Source organism: Corythoichthys intestinalis, chromosome 16 (genome assembly GCF_030265065.1).
Source record: "Corythoichthys intestinalis isolate RoL2023-P3 chromosome 16, ASM3026506v1, whole genome shotgun sequence".
NCBI lineage: Eukaryota > Metazoa > Chordata > Actinopteri > Syngnathiformes > Syngnathidae > Corythoichthys > Corythoichthys intestinalis.
The window spans coordinates 42265476-42278253 of NC_080410.1; the positions used below are offsets into that span (position 1 = coordinate 42265476).

General features: G+C 39.0%; 1 protein-coding gene across 1 annotated transcript in view; it reads right to left on the reverse strand.

The window, feature by feature from the left end:
* stxbp2 (syntaxin binding protein 2) overlaps positions 1-12735 on the reverse strand; it is a 40524-nt gene extending 27789 nt beyond the window's left edge. The window contains exons 1-8 of the mRNA XM_057817639.1: positions 12578-12735; positions 11995-12044; positions 11804-11885; positions 10781-10857; positions 5118-5193; positions 4930-5033; positions 3999-4150; positions 3841-3925 (exon numbers count right to left, since the gene is read on the reverse strand). Coding sequence (XP_057673622.1) covers positions 3841-3925; positions 3999-4150; positions 4930-5033; positions 5118-5193; positions 10781-10857; positions 11804-11885; positions 11995-12044; positions 12578-12614 — 663 coding nt within the window. The 5' untranslated portion in view covers positions 12615-12735. The remainder of the gene's footprint in view (positions 1-3840; positions 3926-3998; positions 4151-4929; positions 5034-5117; positions 5194-10780; positions 10858-11803; positions 11886-11994; positions 12045-12577) is intronic.
* Between the last annotated feature and the right edge of the window lie 43 nt (positions 12736-12778).

The window sequence follows — 12778 nt, forward strand, 5'->3', positions numbered from 1 at the left end:
TTTAGCCTGAGAGGATTTTTGGACAATTTTGGAACTAATGTACAAAACATTTAAAAGAGGTGGGTGCATCAATAATCGTTTTATAATCGAATCGGAGCCTCTGAATCGTAATCGTAATCGAAACGTTAGGTGCCCAAAGATTCCCAGCTCTAGTAACTATGGCCCATTCTCGTCTCGTCAGACGAAAACTGGCATTCGTCTCGTTATGTTTTAGTCTCACAATACACGTTTTTAGCTCATTATCACCTCATTATCATCATGAAAAATTTGTTCGTCAACGAAATATATTCGTTTTAGTCATCGTTGATGAAAATAACAGTTTCTGACTATTGGTTGCAGTTTTTTTTTTTTTCTTCATAGTTTGGCGGGGTTGCGTGTTATGTGTGAAATTATTAACACTTTTTTTTTTTTTTTTTAAGTCTTATTTTCAAACTAAACCGCAACAGAGCGCTCAAGGTCTGCGTTTCAAAATTGGCATTAACTTATAAAAAAAATAAAAACAACATAGTAAACAAGGCTAAACAAAATGTCACCGAAAAGAAAACGATATCCTGCAGATTACAAACTGCAAGTAGTGACATATATCTATTTATATAATGATGTTCTCTATTCTTATTTTAAATTGCCTTTCAAGATGACATGTCTGTTCTTGGTGTTGGATTTTATCAAATAAATTTCCCCCAAAAATGCGACTTGTACTCCGTTGTGATTTATGTTTTTTTCCGTCTTTATTGCGCATTTATTTTGCCGGTGTGACTTATACTTGATTTATAGTCTGAAAATACAGTAAAAACTAAAAGGATAAATTGAGAATCTTTTTTTCCTGTCGCTGGACATTCTTCCTTCTTCTGCAAAGTTTGTTTCAGTAGTGTAAATATGAATATTCATATTGCAATATCCATATTATTGGATTATTTACTGGATTATCTTGTTGCCCTTAACTCATTCACTGCAACTGACAGTTCTGCCAAATCCATTCCAACTGGGAAGGCTTGCATCGAGTGATTATGTTTCACTGCTATTGACCTTCCCAGTCAAAATGGACTGGACGTCTATCCCCGTCAAATTTAGCCGAAGAGGTAATAACTCTTTTACCCGATTGCACCTAATGGTTTCAATGAGCGCCCTACAAATAAGCCTGTCGCAATATGCAATAATTCCATTTATCGCACGATAAATAAAAATGAAGGCGGTAATTTTTCCGCTGCGATTAACCGCCTCTTGCGCGCGTGCGGCAGACGTGCTGTTAAAAGTTCGGATTCCTTGTTACCAACTGCGCAAAATGCATCTTTGTTCCAGGTCCGGCAAAAAATAGCGCCGGAGCCAATCGTTCCCATTGTATCCTATTGTTCAACGTATACCGGCCGCGCCAGTTCTCTGGATTGACTGCGGACCATCTCCGGCGTGCCGGTGTTGTTGACATGTGGGCGCTCCCGTGGGCGGCTATTTTTTTGCCCAACACCGGATATTTGAGTGGCAAATTAAGAGCGCTGCGCTTCAAACGCGTCGTGTTTATGAAAGTCGATTGTCATATGCTGGTGTTGTGCAGTAATGAGCAGATGTGACTTCTGTGGCGTCTGCTAACTTTTTTAATGCGCGCACAAACTAGATATCATCAAATACCAAACTAGATGTGCTACGTCCCATAGAGCTGGGAATATTTGGGCACCTAACGATTCGATTACGATTATGATTCAGAGGCTCCGATTCGATTATAAAACGATTATTGATGCACCCCCCTCCTTTTTTTTAAAAAAATGTTTTGTACATTAGTTCCAAAATTGTTCAAAACTACTCTCAGGCTAAACCAAACTACTATTTCAGTATCAAGTTAACATATAACAGTAAACAATAATACAAAAATAACAGTAAATAAAAAACTCCAGTCCCCATTCTGTATCAGCAGCTTTAAACTACATTCAATTAATTTAATGCTGTGAATAAACCATTAAAGTTGTTAAAATTGCTCCCGTTATTCTATAATTTCCCTTTTGTCTACTTTTGACATGTGAAAGTTTTAAAACTATTTTAAAGATAGATTCAAGTCAAACTTTTACCGATTTAGGAGTATTTTAGATAAAAAGTTAATTAGGTTCGCTTGGAAGGTTCGCTACAACAGCCTTGCAGGGAAGTGTACTGCTTTAAGATGGCGGCCGTTTACTAACGCCCGCATCTAGCTTTCTGTAGATGTGCTGCTAACGCTACCGAATCTATATTGCATCTAGTCCTATATAAATGATATCTACCGTAACATTATGTGGATGTACTTTGTAGCAGCTGTCGGCAGAAGTCAGGTATGTTGTTGTGTTTTTTTTATCTCGTGGCATGAGTTGAGCTAGAGCCGTGAGTTGAGCATTGGCATTACCCGAGGGGCCGGGTAATGAGAAGCATGATGTTTAGCTACTCTCGCTCCGTTCCTCATTGCGTCCCGAAGACTGCGCAACGCGCCGAGTGTGTTTTACTTCCGCTTTACTTGGCATATTTCAATAATCGGAATTTGGATGTTTGTGACTCGTTCTCGAATCTTCCACGGCCGAATCGCGAATAATCTAAGAATCGGAAATTTTGCACACCTCTAACGTCCCATGCCATTGGCTACGTGAGCCCAGAGTGATTATGGGACACGTAGTCTATATACGACATCGATGAATTATAAACCGCCATGACTGAATGGAAGTTAAGAAGGCCAAATCAATCCATACCAGTGACTATAGATAATGCTGCAAATATCGTTAATTCAGTACATGACACAGATGAATTCGGACCATAAATAGGATGTCTTGCTCATGTAGTAAACCTAGCTGCTAAGAGAGCTGTAGCAATCAACAGTGTGCCCCGCCTCACTTTACAAACAGTAAAGATTGTTCTCAGCACTTTTATACTAAATTTCGTAAGCACATAGATATTATGCACTAAAATGCATGTTTATATTATGGCAATTTAATTTTTGCTCGTTTGCAAGAAAAAGTCCCCCCCCCCAGAGCATTAAATGTATTGAATCAGATCGAAAATCGTGTCCACTGTATTGAAAATCGTACCGAACAGTGACTTAACTGTGTCGTTGCATCCCTATGGAACACCATTGCAGAAGCTATGAGGGGAAAAGTTTTCATTTGCCTAAATGCTTAAGTTATTAACTGCAATTGTATTTTTTTTTTCTTGAAAACCACATTTTATTTATTCTGTGTTTCTGTGAGGTATTAATTTTGTTCTTTTACTTAAGAGGCATGGTCTATTGTTTTTCGTTGTGATTTCTTATCGCGTTGAAATGGGTGTACTTGATCTATTAATATATACTGTATTCTCACTGTGTTATTGTAAATTGGTTTTAAAAAAATGGGGGGGCGCAATAATATCGCAATAATTTATGAGATAAATTATCACACACAAAATTTTGTTATCGCGACAGGCCTACCTACGAAGGGTTAAAAAAAAACTTGTATTTCAAGGCACCAATTTTTTGACTTTACTGACGATACAAAATTTGTAATGTCGTCATTTTAGGAGGACCCCCTGTGTTGTCATTCTTGTCATGCAACATATCAAACATACTCAAGGCAAAAGCAAACAAATGAGCACAGAAAAGTCATACATGCCTGATAAGACTCATCCCGGAGCAAGGATAGGGGAGCTAAGAGAAAGAATAAAGAAGAAAAAAGAAGAAAGCGGCTGTGAAGGAAAAAAAAAAGAAGAAGACACCCTCAACCTGTAAAGGTGAAAAGCTGCACCACCCCAATAGATGTATACTCTTGTATGAAAAAACTGCTAAAGGAGATAATAATAATTCACTTCTAAACAATATATTAAACAGAAGTAGTAGTATGAGTATTGTACTAGAACCTCTCCCATGCTCGGGTTGTCCGCTTTGTGCGCGTTTAGGCGCTGGTAAACCTCTTCGGCCAGCTTGGCATTCCTATCCGGGCCGCTACGGACACAAGAGCAGAATTCCGTTAACGGAATTCGTTCAGTTCGCGTGGAAGTTGCAAAGCAAAGCATACTTGCGGTATCGGATGGCCGGGTACTCTTTGAGCGTGTCGCATAAGGTGGCGATCTGCTCAGCCAGATTCTCTATCATTTTGTCCCGCGTGTCTTTATTACACTTGGGGCTGTAGAAGGAGTGGAAGGAGGTTTCGTGGTCCAAGGAGAACACCTGCAGGGACAACAAAGAAGAAGAAATGAATTTGTGAAAAATGTCATTAAAATTCTTGGGTATGAAACATGTAGTGCTGCAACGATTAATCGATTAACTCGAGTATTCGATTAGAAAAAAATATTTGAATTCAATTTTGTTGCTTCGAGTATTCGTTTAATTGAAGTGGCATTGTAATGGTTTATTTTGAAAGTGTTTGGTCTGCCTCATTTCACATGGCTAAATCCAGCTGCTCCCTGTTAACTCATTCATTCCCCGCCATTTTCACCGGTGCAACCCCCTTCGCTCCCGGCCGTTTTACTGGATTTTGATTGATTTTGCAAGGCCCACAGAAAATTCTGTTCTATTGCTATATAAACATGGAACCCAACAAAAGAAAGATTAGACTCTCTTCTTTCAGCAGGAAAAAAAGTTGGTTCATATCTTTTTCCATTCTTTAGAAATCAGCATTAGAAAATAGCTTAGTTTGAGCATTTTCCAATTTCTGATGAAAAAACTGAGAAATTGAGCTTTTTGTGAAAGCATACATTTCAAAACATAGCTTTGACTTTAACACAGCTATTTTTTGCTTTAGTTACATCCCAAACATCTGAATAATGTTTCCCTTTTACAAAATAACAAAAAACAAGACAAGTAGAGCTTTTGATGGCAAAGTAACAATTTATTTACACGTAACTGAGAGATGACGCTGTTGTGGCCGCGACAGCCGGGTAAACTTTTCCCTCATCGCCGCCTGTCTCGGAAAGATGAGACGGTATATATTTTTTTTAAAATCCTACCTGTGACTCGTACGGCAAGAAAGCGACGTTAATCTCTTTCAACGTCTTGGCAGTCTTGGAGATGCGCGACCTCGCAATTTGATTGAAAAGATTGTCAGGGCAAGCTGGTGGATTAAAATACATTGTAAAAAAAAAAAAATAATCGGTGTGAACATTTTGATCGTTTTGCAACATAACACAACACTTACTGCCGGTGAAGAAGATGTGGGCTGCCTTGTAAGTAAAATCCGTGTCCTTAAAGTCGTTAATGAGCGCTCGAACTGACTGCAAGTCAAAGGAGACATCTGTTACCAATTTTAGGATAAAATCGAAATAATGTATCCTACAGTACACTACCGGTCAAAAGTTTGGAGTCACTTAGACATTTCCTCCTTTTTGAAAGAGAAGCACAGTTTTTTTCAATGGAAATAACATTAATCAGAAAAAACACTTTATACTAGGGTTGTTCCGATCATGTTTTTTTGCTCCTGATCCGATCCCGATCGTTTTAGTTTGAGTATCTGCCGATCCCGATATTTCCCGATCCGATTGCTTTTTTTTGCTCCTGATTCAATTCCAATCATTCCCGATAATTTTTCCATTTTGGCAATGCATTAAGAAAAAAATGACTAAAACTCGGACGAATATATACATTCAACATACAGTACATAAGTACTGTATTTGTTTATTATGACAAATCCTCAAGATGGCATTTACATTATTAAAATTCTTTCTGTGAGAGGGATCCACGGATAGAAAGACTTGTGACTTTGTATATTGTGACTAAATATTGCCATCTAGTGCATTTGTTGAGCTTTCAGTAAATGATTCTGTAGCCATGCCCAAATGCATGATGGGAAGTGGAACCATGATGGGGAAGTACAACCATGACTGTGCGTAGTGCTACCAATTGATATATCTTCTCTGCCTTGGGAAATAAGATAAGGTGTTAAGAAAAAGACCAATTGCTACCTTGCTTCCCCACATTGCTTCCCATGATATTTCTAATTGTAGGGAGAGGGATTGTAAGGATTTAGCCAATTAAAGAAAGGCTCCAAAGGCTGCCAAAATTCACTCTACTCATATTACAGTGCCTTTTATCTCTCTATCAGGGGTCGCGTTAACCGAATATTTTCCGTCGTTGACCGATTTTTTTAAAACGGTGACGGAAAAAACTGAAGTCCATCCGTCATTTTGACCGGTTGCAATTCAAACCCCAGACCACAGGGTGGCGAGTGAGCATATTAGTTAGCTATTGTCTCTCTTGATGCATGACGTCGTTGGCGTTACTCTGAAAAATGTCAAGGCAACTGAGTGTCCGAAGTTTCTTCAAAAAGCCCCAAAACGACGATGGTATTGATAAAAGAGGTGAAAAAACAGGGACTGCACAAGCGGGCACGCAATTCAAGTCCATGCGCACCAGGAGGAAGGTGTGAGACTACGTTCAGGCCACAGCAGGTGAACTGTTAATTTCATTGTTCTATATGCTACATATGGTAGGCTACCTACCAACTGGGGCCACAGTCAGCTGTTTTTGTCACTGCGGAGAAAAAGTTACATATTCATCTGCTTGATGTGTGATGGCACGGTGTGGATTCTCTGTTAAGCTTGTTCGGACAGAATATTAATTTAAAATGAATGAAAACTAAATACTATTGAATATGTTGAAGCGGTAAGAGTCTTGTTAGCTGTAGGCGCACTATCCTATTCCCCTCACTATCCACTCGCGGGGGCCTGCGCTTGTCAGTGACGTTTCTTATTCTCGCTATATGATTATACAACTTTAACATTTGTTAATAATACGCTCTGTGTGTAGTATCATCCATCGCTTTTCCTTTTTAAATGGGCACTTATAAGCGAACGCAAGAAGTAACAACGGAAACATTTTTAAACAGGCATTTCACGGGAGAGCATTTCGACTCTTCGGCCAATCATATAGCGAGAGCGAGTGGATAGTGAGGGGACCGCGCGCGGCTCTTAAGTGTCTCTGTCACGTGACTGTGTCGTAGCCGGTAACGCGCTCGGCCAAATGGACACACAAGTACGGAAGGTGAATTATGCCAAACAAAGGGTCACCACAATGTCATTATCATCATTTTAAAAATTTAAGTGACGGGTAAAAATAGATTATGACCGGATTTTTATGACCCTGTCAGTCAAAATGACAGACAACCTCTGCTCTCTATATAGGTAAAACGGCGCCATTACAGATTGAGTGTGATAATGCGTGAGTGGGTCGTGCAGCGCATGCATTAATTGCGTTAAATATTTTAATGTGATACATTTAAAAAAAAAATTAATTACCGCCATTATCGGGATAAATTTGATAACCCTACCTTAAGCCTAAACTAAAGACTCTGGATGAGTGTAATATGTTATGTTTGTAACGTTAAATACAATTAGAAAACTATTTAATTGAAAAATATATCTATATTAAAAAAAGGCATGGCCGATATTTTTTTGCCCATTCCGATACTTTGAAAATGACGTGATCGGACCCGATCGATCATCTCTACTTTATACATTATTAATGTGGTAAATGACTATTCTAGCTGAAAACCTCCGGGTTTAATGCAATATCTACGTAGTTTTGTAAAGAGGCCCATTTACAGCAAACATCACTCTACTGTTCTAATGGGACACTGTGCTTGCCAGTTGCCTTAGAAGGATAACAGATGATTAGAAACCCTTGTGCAATTATGTTGGCACAGCTCAAAATAGTTTAGGTGGTTACAGAAGCTAGAAAAACTGATCTTCCTTTGAGCTAGTTGGGTTTCACCTTTGTGGGTTTGAAAAAATGGCCAGAAAAAGACAACTTTCGCGCGAAACTTGACAATCTGTTCTTAGAAATGAAATTCCATAAGAGAAATTGCCAAGAAATTGAAGATTTCCTAAAATGCTGTGTACCACTCCCTTCAGAGAGCAGCACAAACAAGATCTAACCAGAGTAGAAAGAGAAGCGGGAGGCCCCGCTGCACAGCCAAGCGAGAAGACAAGTACATAAGAGACTCTAGTTTGAGAAATAGATGTCTCGCAGGTCCTCATCAGCAGCTTCATTAAATAGTACCCGTTAACAACGGCGACAGTGAAGAGACGATTCCGGGATGCTGGCTTTCAGGGCAGCGTGGCAAAAAATAAGGCCATATCTGAGACAGGCTTATAAAAGGAAACTATTAATATTGGCACAAAACACAGACATTGGACAGAGGAAGATTGGAAAAAAAGGGTTATGGACAGACGAATCATAGTTTGAGGTGTTTGAACTTTGGATCAAAGAGAAGAACATTTGTGAGATGCAGAACAACTGAAAATATGCTGGAAGAGTGCCTGATGTTATCTGTCAACCATGATCAAGGTAATGTGATGGTCTGGGGTTGCTTTGGTGCTGGTAAAGTGGGAGATTTGTACAAGGTCAACGGGATTTTAAATAAGAAAGGCACACTCCATTTTGCAACGCCATGCCGTACCCTGTGGACAACACTTGATTGGAGTCAATTTCATCCTACAACATCCCAATGACCCAAAGCACACCTTCAAATTATGCAAGAACTATTTAGGAAAGAAGTAGGCAGCTAGTATTCTATCTGTAATGGAGTAGCCAGCACAGTCAACAGATCTCAGCTCCATTGAGATGTTGTTGGAGCAGCTTGACCGTATGGTATGCAAGATTGTTGCTAAGCGAGCATTCTTTGATTAAAGCAAAGTTTGACGGAGAAAATGATTACTTAAAATAAAAATCCTCATTTCTAAACGTATTTGTATTTATTTTGATCTCCATTAGTTTTAACAAGTACATCTACTCTTCCTGGAGTCAGTTCAGCCTGCTCCGTGCAAAACATTTACACCAGTGCTCATCACTAACAAAAATGCATACAGAAAAAAATAAATAAAACCCACCCCCACCCCCTCACTATCTACACACTCGCACACACATCTACATATAAATGCAAATATAGTACATAGACATACAAATTACATATATCTATATAAATACTTATGTACTACACGCATGTACAGTGGGGAGAACAAGTATTTGATACACTGCCGATTTTGCTGGTTTTCCACTTGCAAAGCATGTAGAGGTCTGTAATTTGTATCAAGTTCTCTTCAACTGTGAGGGACGGAATCTAATACAAAAAAACAGAAAATCACGTTGTATGATATTAAATAATAAATTAGCATTTAATTGCATGAAATAAGTATTTGATACATCACAAAAATCGAACTTAATATTTGGTACAGAAACCTTTGTTTGTTATTACAGATACCAAACGATTCCTGTAGTACTTGACAAGGTTTGCACACACTGCAGCAGGGATTTTGGCCCACTCCTCCGTGCAGATCTTCTCTAGAGCCTTCAGGTTTCGGGGCTGCTGCCGGGCAACACGGACTTTCAGCTCCCGCCATAGATTTTCTATCGGGTTCAGATCTGGTGACTGGCTAGGCCACTCCAGGACCTTAAGATGCTTCTTACGGAGCCACTCTTTAGTTGCCTGGGCTGTGTGCTTTGGGTCGTTGTCATGCTGGAAGACCCAACCACGACCCATATTCAGGGCTCTCACTGAAGGAAGGAGGTTGTCAGCCAAGATCTGGCGATACATAGCCCCATCCATCCTCCCCTCAATACGGTGCAGTCGTCCTGTACCCTTGGCAGAGAAGCAGCCCCAAAAAATGATGTTTCCTCCTCCATGTTTCACAGTTGGGATGGTGTTCTTGGGGTTGTACTCATCCTTCTTTTTCCTTCAAACACGATGAGCCGAGTTTAGACCATAAAGTTCAATTTTGGTCTCATCCGACCACATGACCTTCTCCCATTGCTCTTCTGGATCATCCAGATGGTCAGTGGCAAACTTCAGACGTGTCTGGACATGCACTGGCTTCAGCAGCGGGACCTTGCGTGCGCTGTAGGATTTTAATCCAAGACGGCGTAATGTGTTTCCGATGGTTTTCATCGAGACTGTAGTTCCAGCTCTCTTCAGGTCATTGACCAGGTTCTGCCGTGTAGTTCTGGGCTGATCCCTCACCTTTCTCATGATCAGTGATGCCCCACGAGGTGAGATCTTGCATGGAGCCCCAGAACGAGGCAGATGGACCGTCAACTTGAACTTCTTCCATTTTCTAATAATCGCTCCAACAGTTGTTACCTTCTCGCCAAGCTGCTTGCTTATTTTCCTGTAGCCCATCCCAGCCTTGTGCAGGTCTATTATTTTATCCCTGATGTCCTTACACAGCTCTTTGGTCATGGCCATTGTGGAGAGGTTGGAGTTTGTTTGTTTGAGCATGTGAACAGGTGTCTTTTATACAGGTAACAAGTTCAAACAGGTGCAGTTACTTCCATTAATGAGTGGAGACCAGGAGTTCTTAAAAAAGAACTAAGAGCCGAAATATTTACTAGTTGTTAATGTATCAAAGACTTATTTCATGCAGTTAAATACAAATTTATTATTTAAAAATTATACAATGTGATTTTCTGGATTTTTGTATTAGATTCCGTCCCTCACAGTTGAAGAGAATTTATGACACAAATTACGGACCTCTACATGGCTTGCAAGTGGGAAAACCAGCAAAATCGGCAGTGTATCAAATACTTGTTCTCCCCACTACCCAGTCTTTGTTTTCCTGACGTTCCTTGAAATTCTCTGGCTCATGGTGGTTAGTTATTTCAAATTAAAAATTTATTACTAATAATAAAATGCCTCTTTAGAAGGAACTTAAACTGTTTTTAAACTGTTTGTTTCAATGTCTTGACTATATTTTTTTATTCATTTCGCAACTCATTTGAAAAATAAGAGTGACTTTTGAAGGAAAACATAAAATTGTGTGGGTGACCCCAAACTTTTGAACGGTAGTGTATATGTGAGGGACAGATCACCTTTTCTGTTGGTGAGATCAAATATATGGCTTCCAGACAAGAAATTGGTTCTCTGCTTTTATTGAGGTCCTCCACAACTGAAAGCAGAATTAATTTCTCATAAAAAGAGTAACAAACTATTGCGTGTAAAATCAATATAGAAACATACAATTCATCATCTGTGGACAGGAATGATGTCAAACACCACCATATACTGGACTGTCTCAGAAAATTAGAATACACAATATTCTAATTTTCTGAGACAGTCCTGTATATTGTTCTATGTAAAGGACGTCAGCCAAGGTCGGCCCCCCACATTTTTACCACGCCAAATCTGGTCCCCTTTGCAAAAAGTTTGGACACCCCTGCTTTAAATGGTGGATTAATGTACAGGACTGTCTCAGAAAATTAGAATATTGTGTATTCTAATTTTCTGAGACAGTCCAGTAAATACTTTAAATTAGGGCCGTCAAACGATTACAATTTTTAATCGAGTTAATCACAGCTTAAAAATTAATTAATCGCAATTCAAACCATCTATAAAATATGCCATATTTTTCTGTAAATTATTGTTGGAATGGAAAGACAATACGGATATATAAATTCAACATACTGTACATAAGTACTGTGTTTGTTTATTATAACAATAAATCAACAAGAAGGCATTAACATTCTGTTAAAGCGATCCATGGATAGAAAGACTTGTAGTTCTTAAAAGATAAATGTTAGTACAAGTTATAGAAATTTTATATTAAGACCCCTCTCAATGTTTACGTTTTAATAAAATTTGTAAAATTTTCAACCAAAAAATAAACTACAATAATTACACTATTCTCATGGTCATAAAATCAGTCGCACCCAAGCGCCAGCAGAGGGCGACAAAACTCCAAAAAACGCAAGTATCAAGTGCGCTGTCATTTTAATCTGTTTGAGCGGAGCATGTGTGTTAATTGCGTCAAATATTTTAACGTGATTTAAAAAATCCGCCCGTTAACGCGATAATTTTGACAGCCCTACTTTAAATACGACACACTGCATACTTACTAGTGACCCCCTCTGCCAAGATGTCTGACATTTTGCAACAAGATGACAGAATGCGCATGCTCATGTGGTCCACAATTAGAACCTGATGATGGATGGATGGACATGTATTTACAAAGTAACCAACTTTACAAAGTAAAACAACTGTTCAACATGAAAACATAGCAAAACTTTTGGTTTAATTAGACGTTTACCTTCCACTCTCCATCTTTCTTTACGCTCTTGATGACACCATTGAGAATTTCTGTAGAGGCAAATACGGAAGTTTCAAAACCTGATTTACGTCAAATACGTTGCTAAAAAAATATAGTAATGAGGGCGAAGTTGTTTTTTTATTAGGGTTCAGAAAATTTGAAATTTAAGAATTAAAATGGTTTTAAACGCAACTTATTTAATTTTTAAAAATATATTATGTTACATAGGATAGAAAACTCGCCGAACTTCCCCATTACGTAAGCTAGCTGCCATTAGCCTTCAACTTCCCCCTCGCTTTGGCATGTTTTTCCAAACGTAACGACTCAAAATAAAGTTTAAATGAATAATTAACGCAAAATCATGATTTCCCGCTCGCTGTTAATTACGTCGCTGCGGTGACATTATTTAAATTCAGTGTTTGATCCGGTTTCGAGCCCGGAAACGGCTTCGAGGAACCAACTTCTCAGGACGTCACGTTCACTTTACAAACTCATCACATCTCCCGACCTTGGAAATAGAGTAAAAGTCTTCCTGCTAAGGGAAACGCATTTAAAATTGTTCAACATTATACATGTCACTTACTTTCTCCAACTATGGTTTTTAGCCCAATTGGTGCCATCTTAACTGCAGTCGGGTGACTTGTCAGTCACTTCCTTGTTGTTAAATATTGCTTGACTGGTCGTCACAAACATTTCATGGGAAACAGCGACCCCCACAGCCTGCGAGCTACGTAACATGTTCGCAAACGACTTTTTCCACTGTTTAAATGTTCGCAAAAAATTT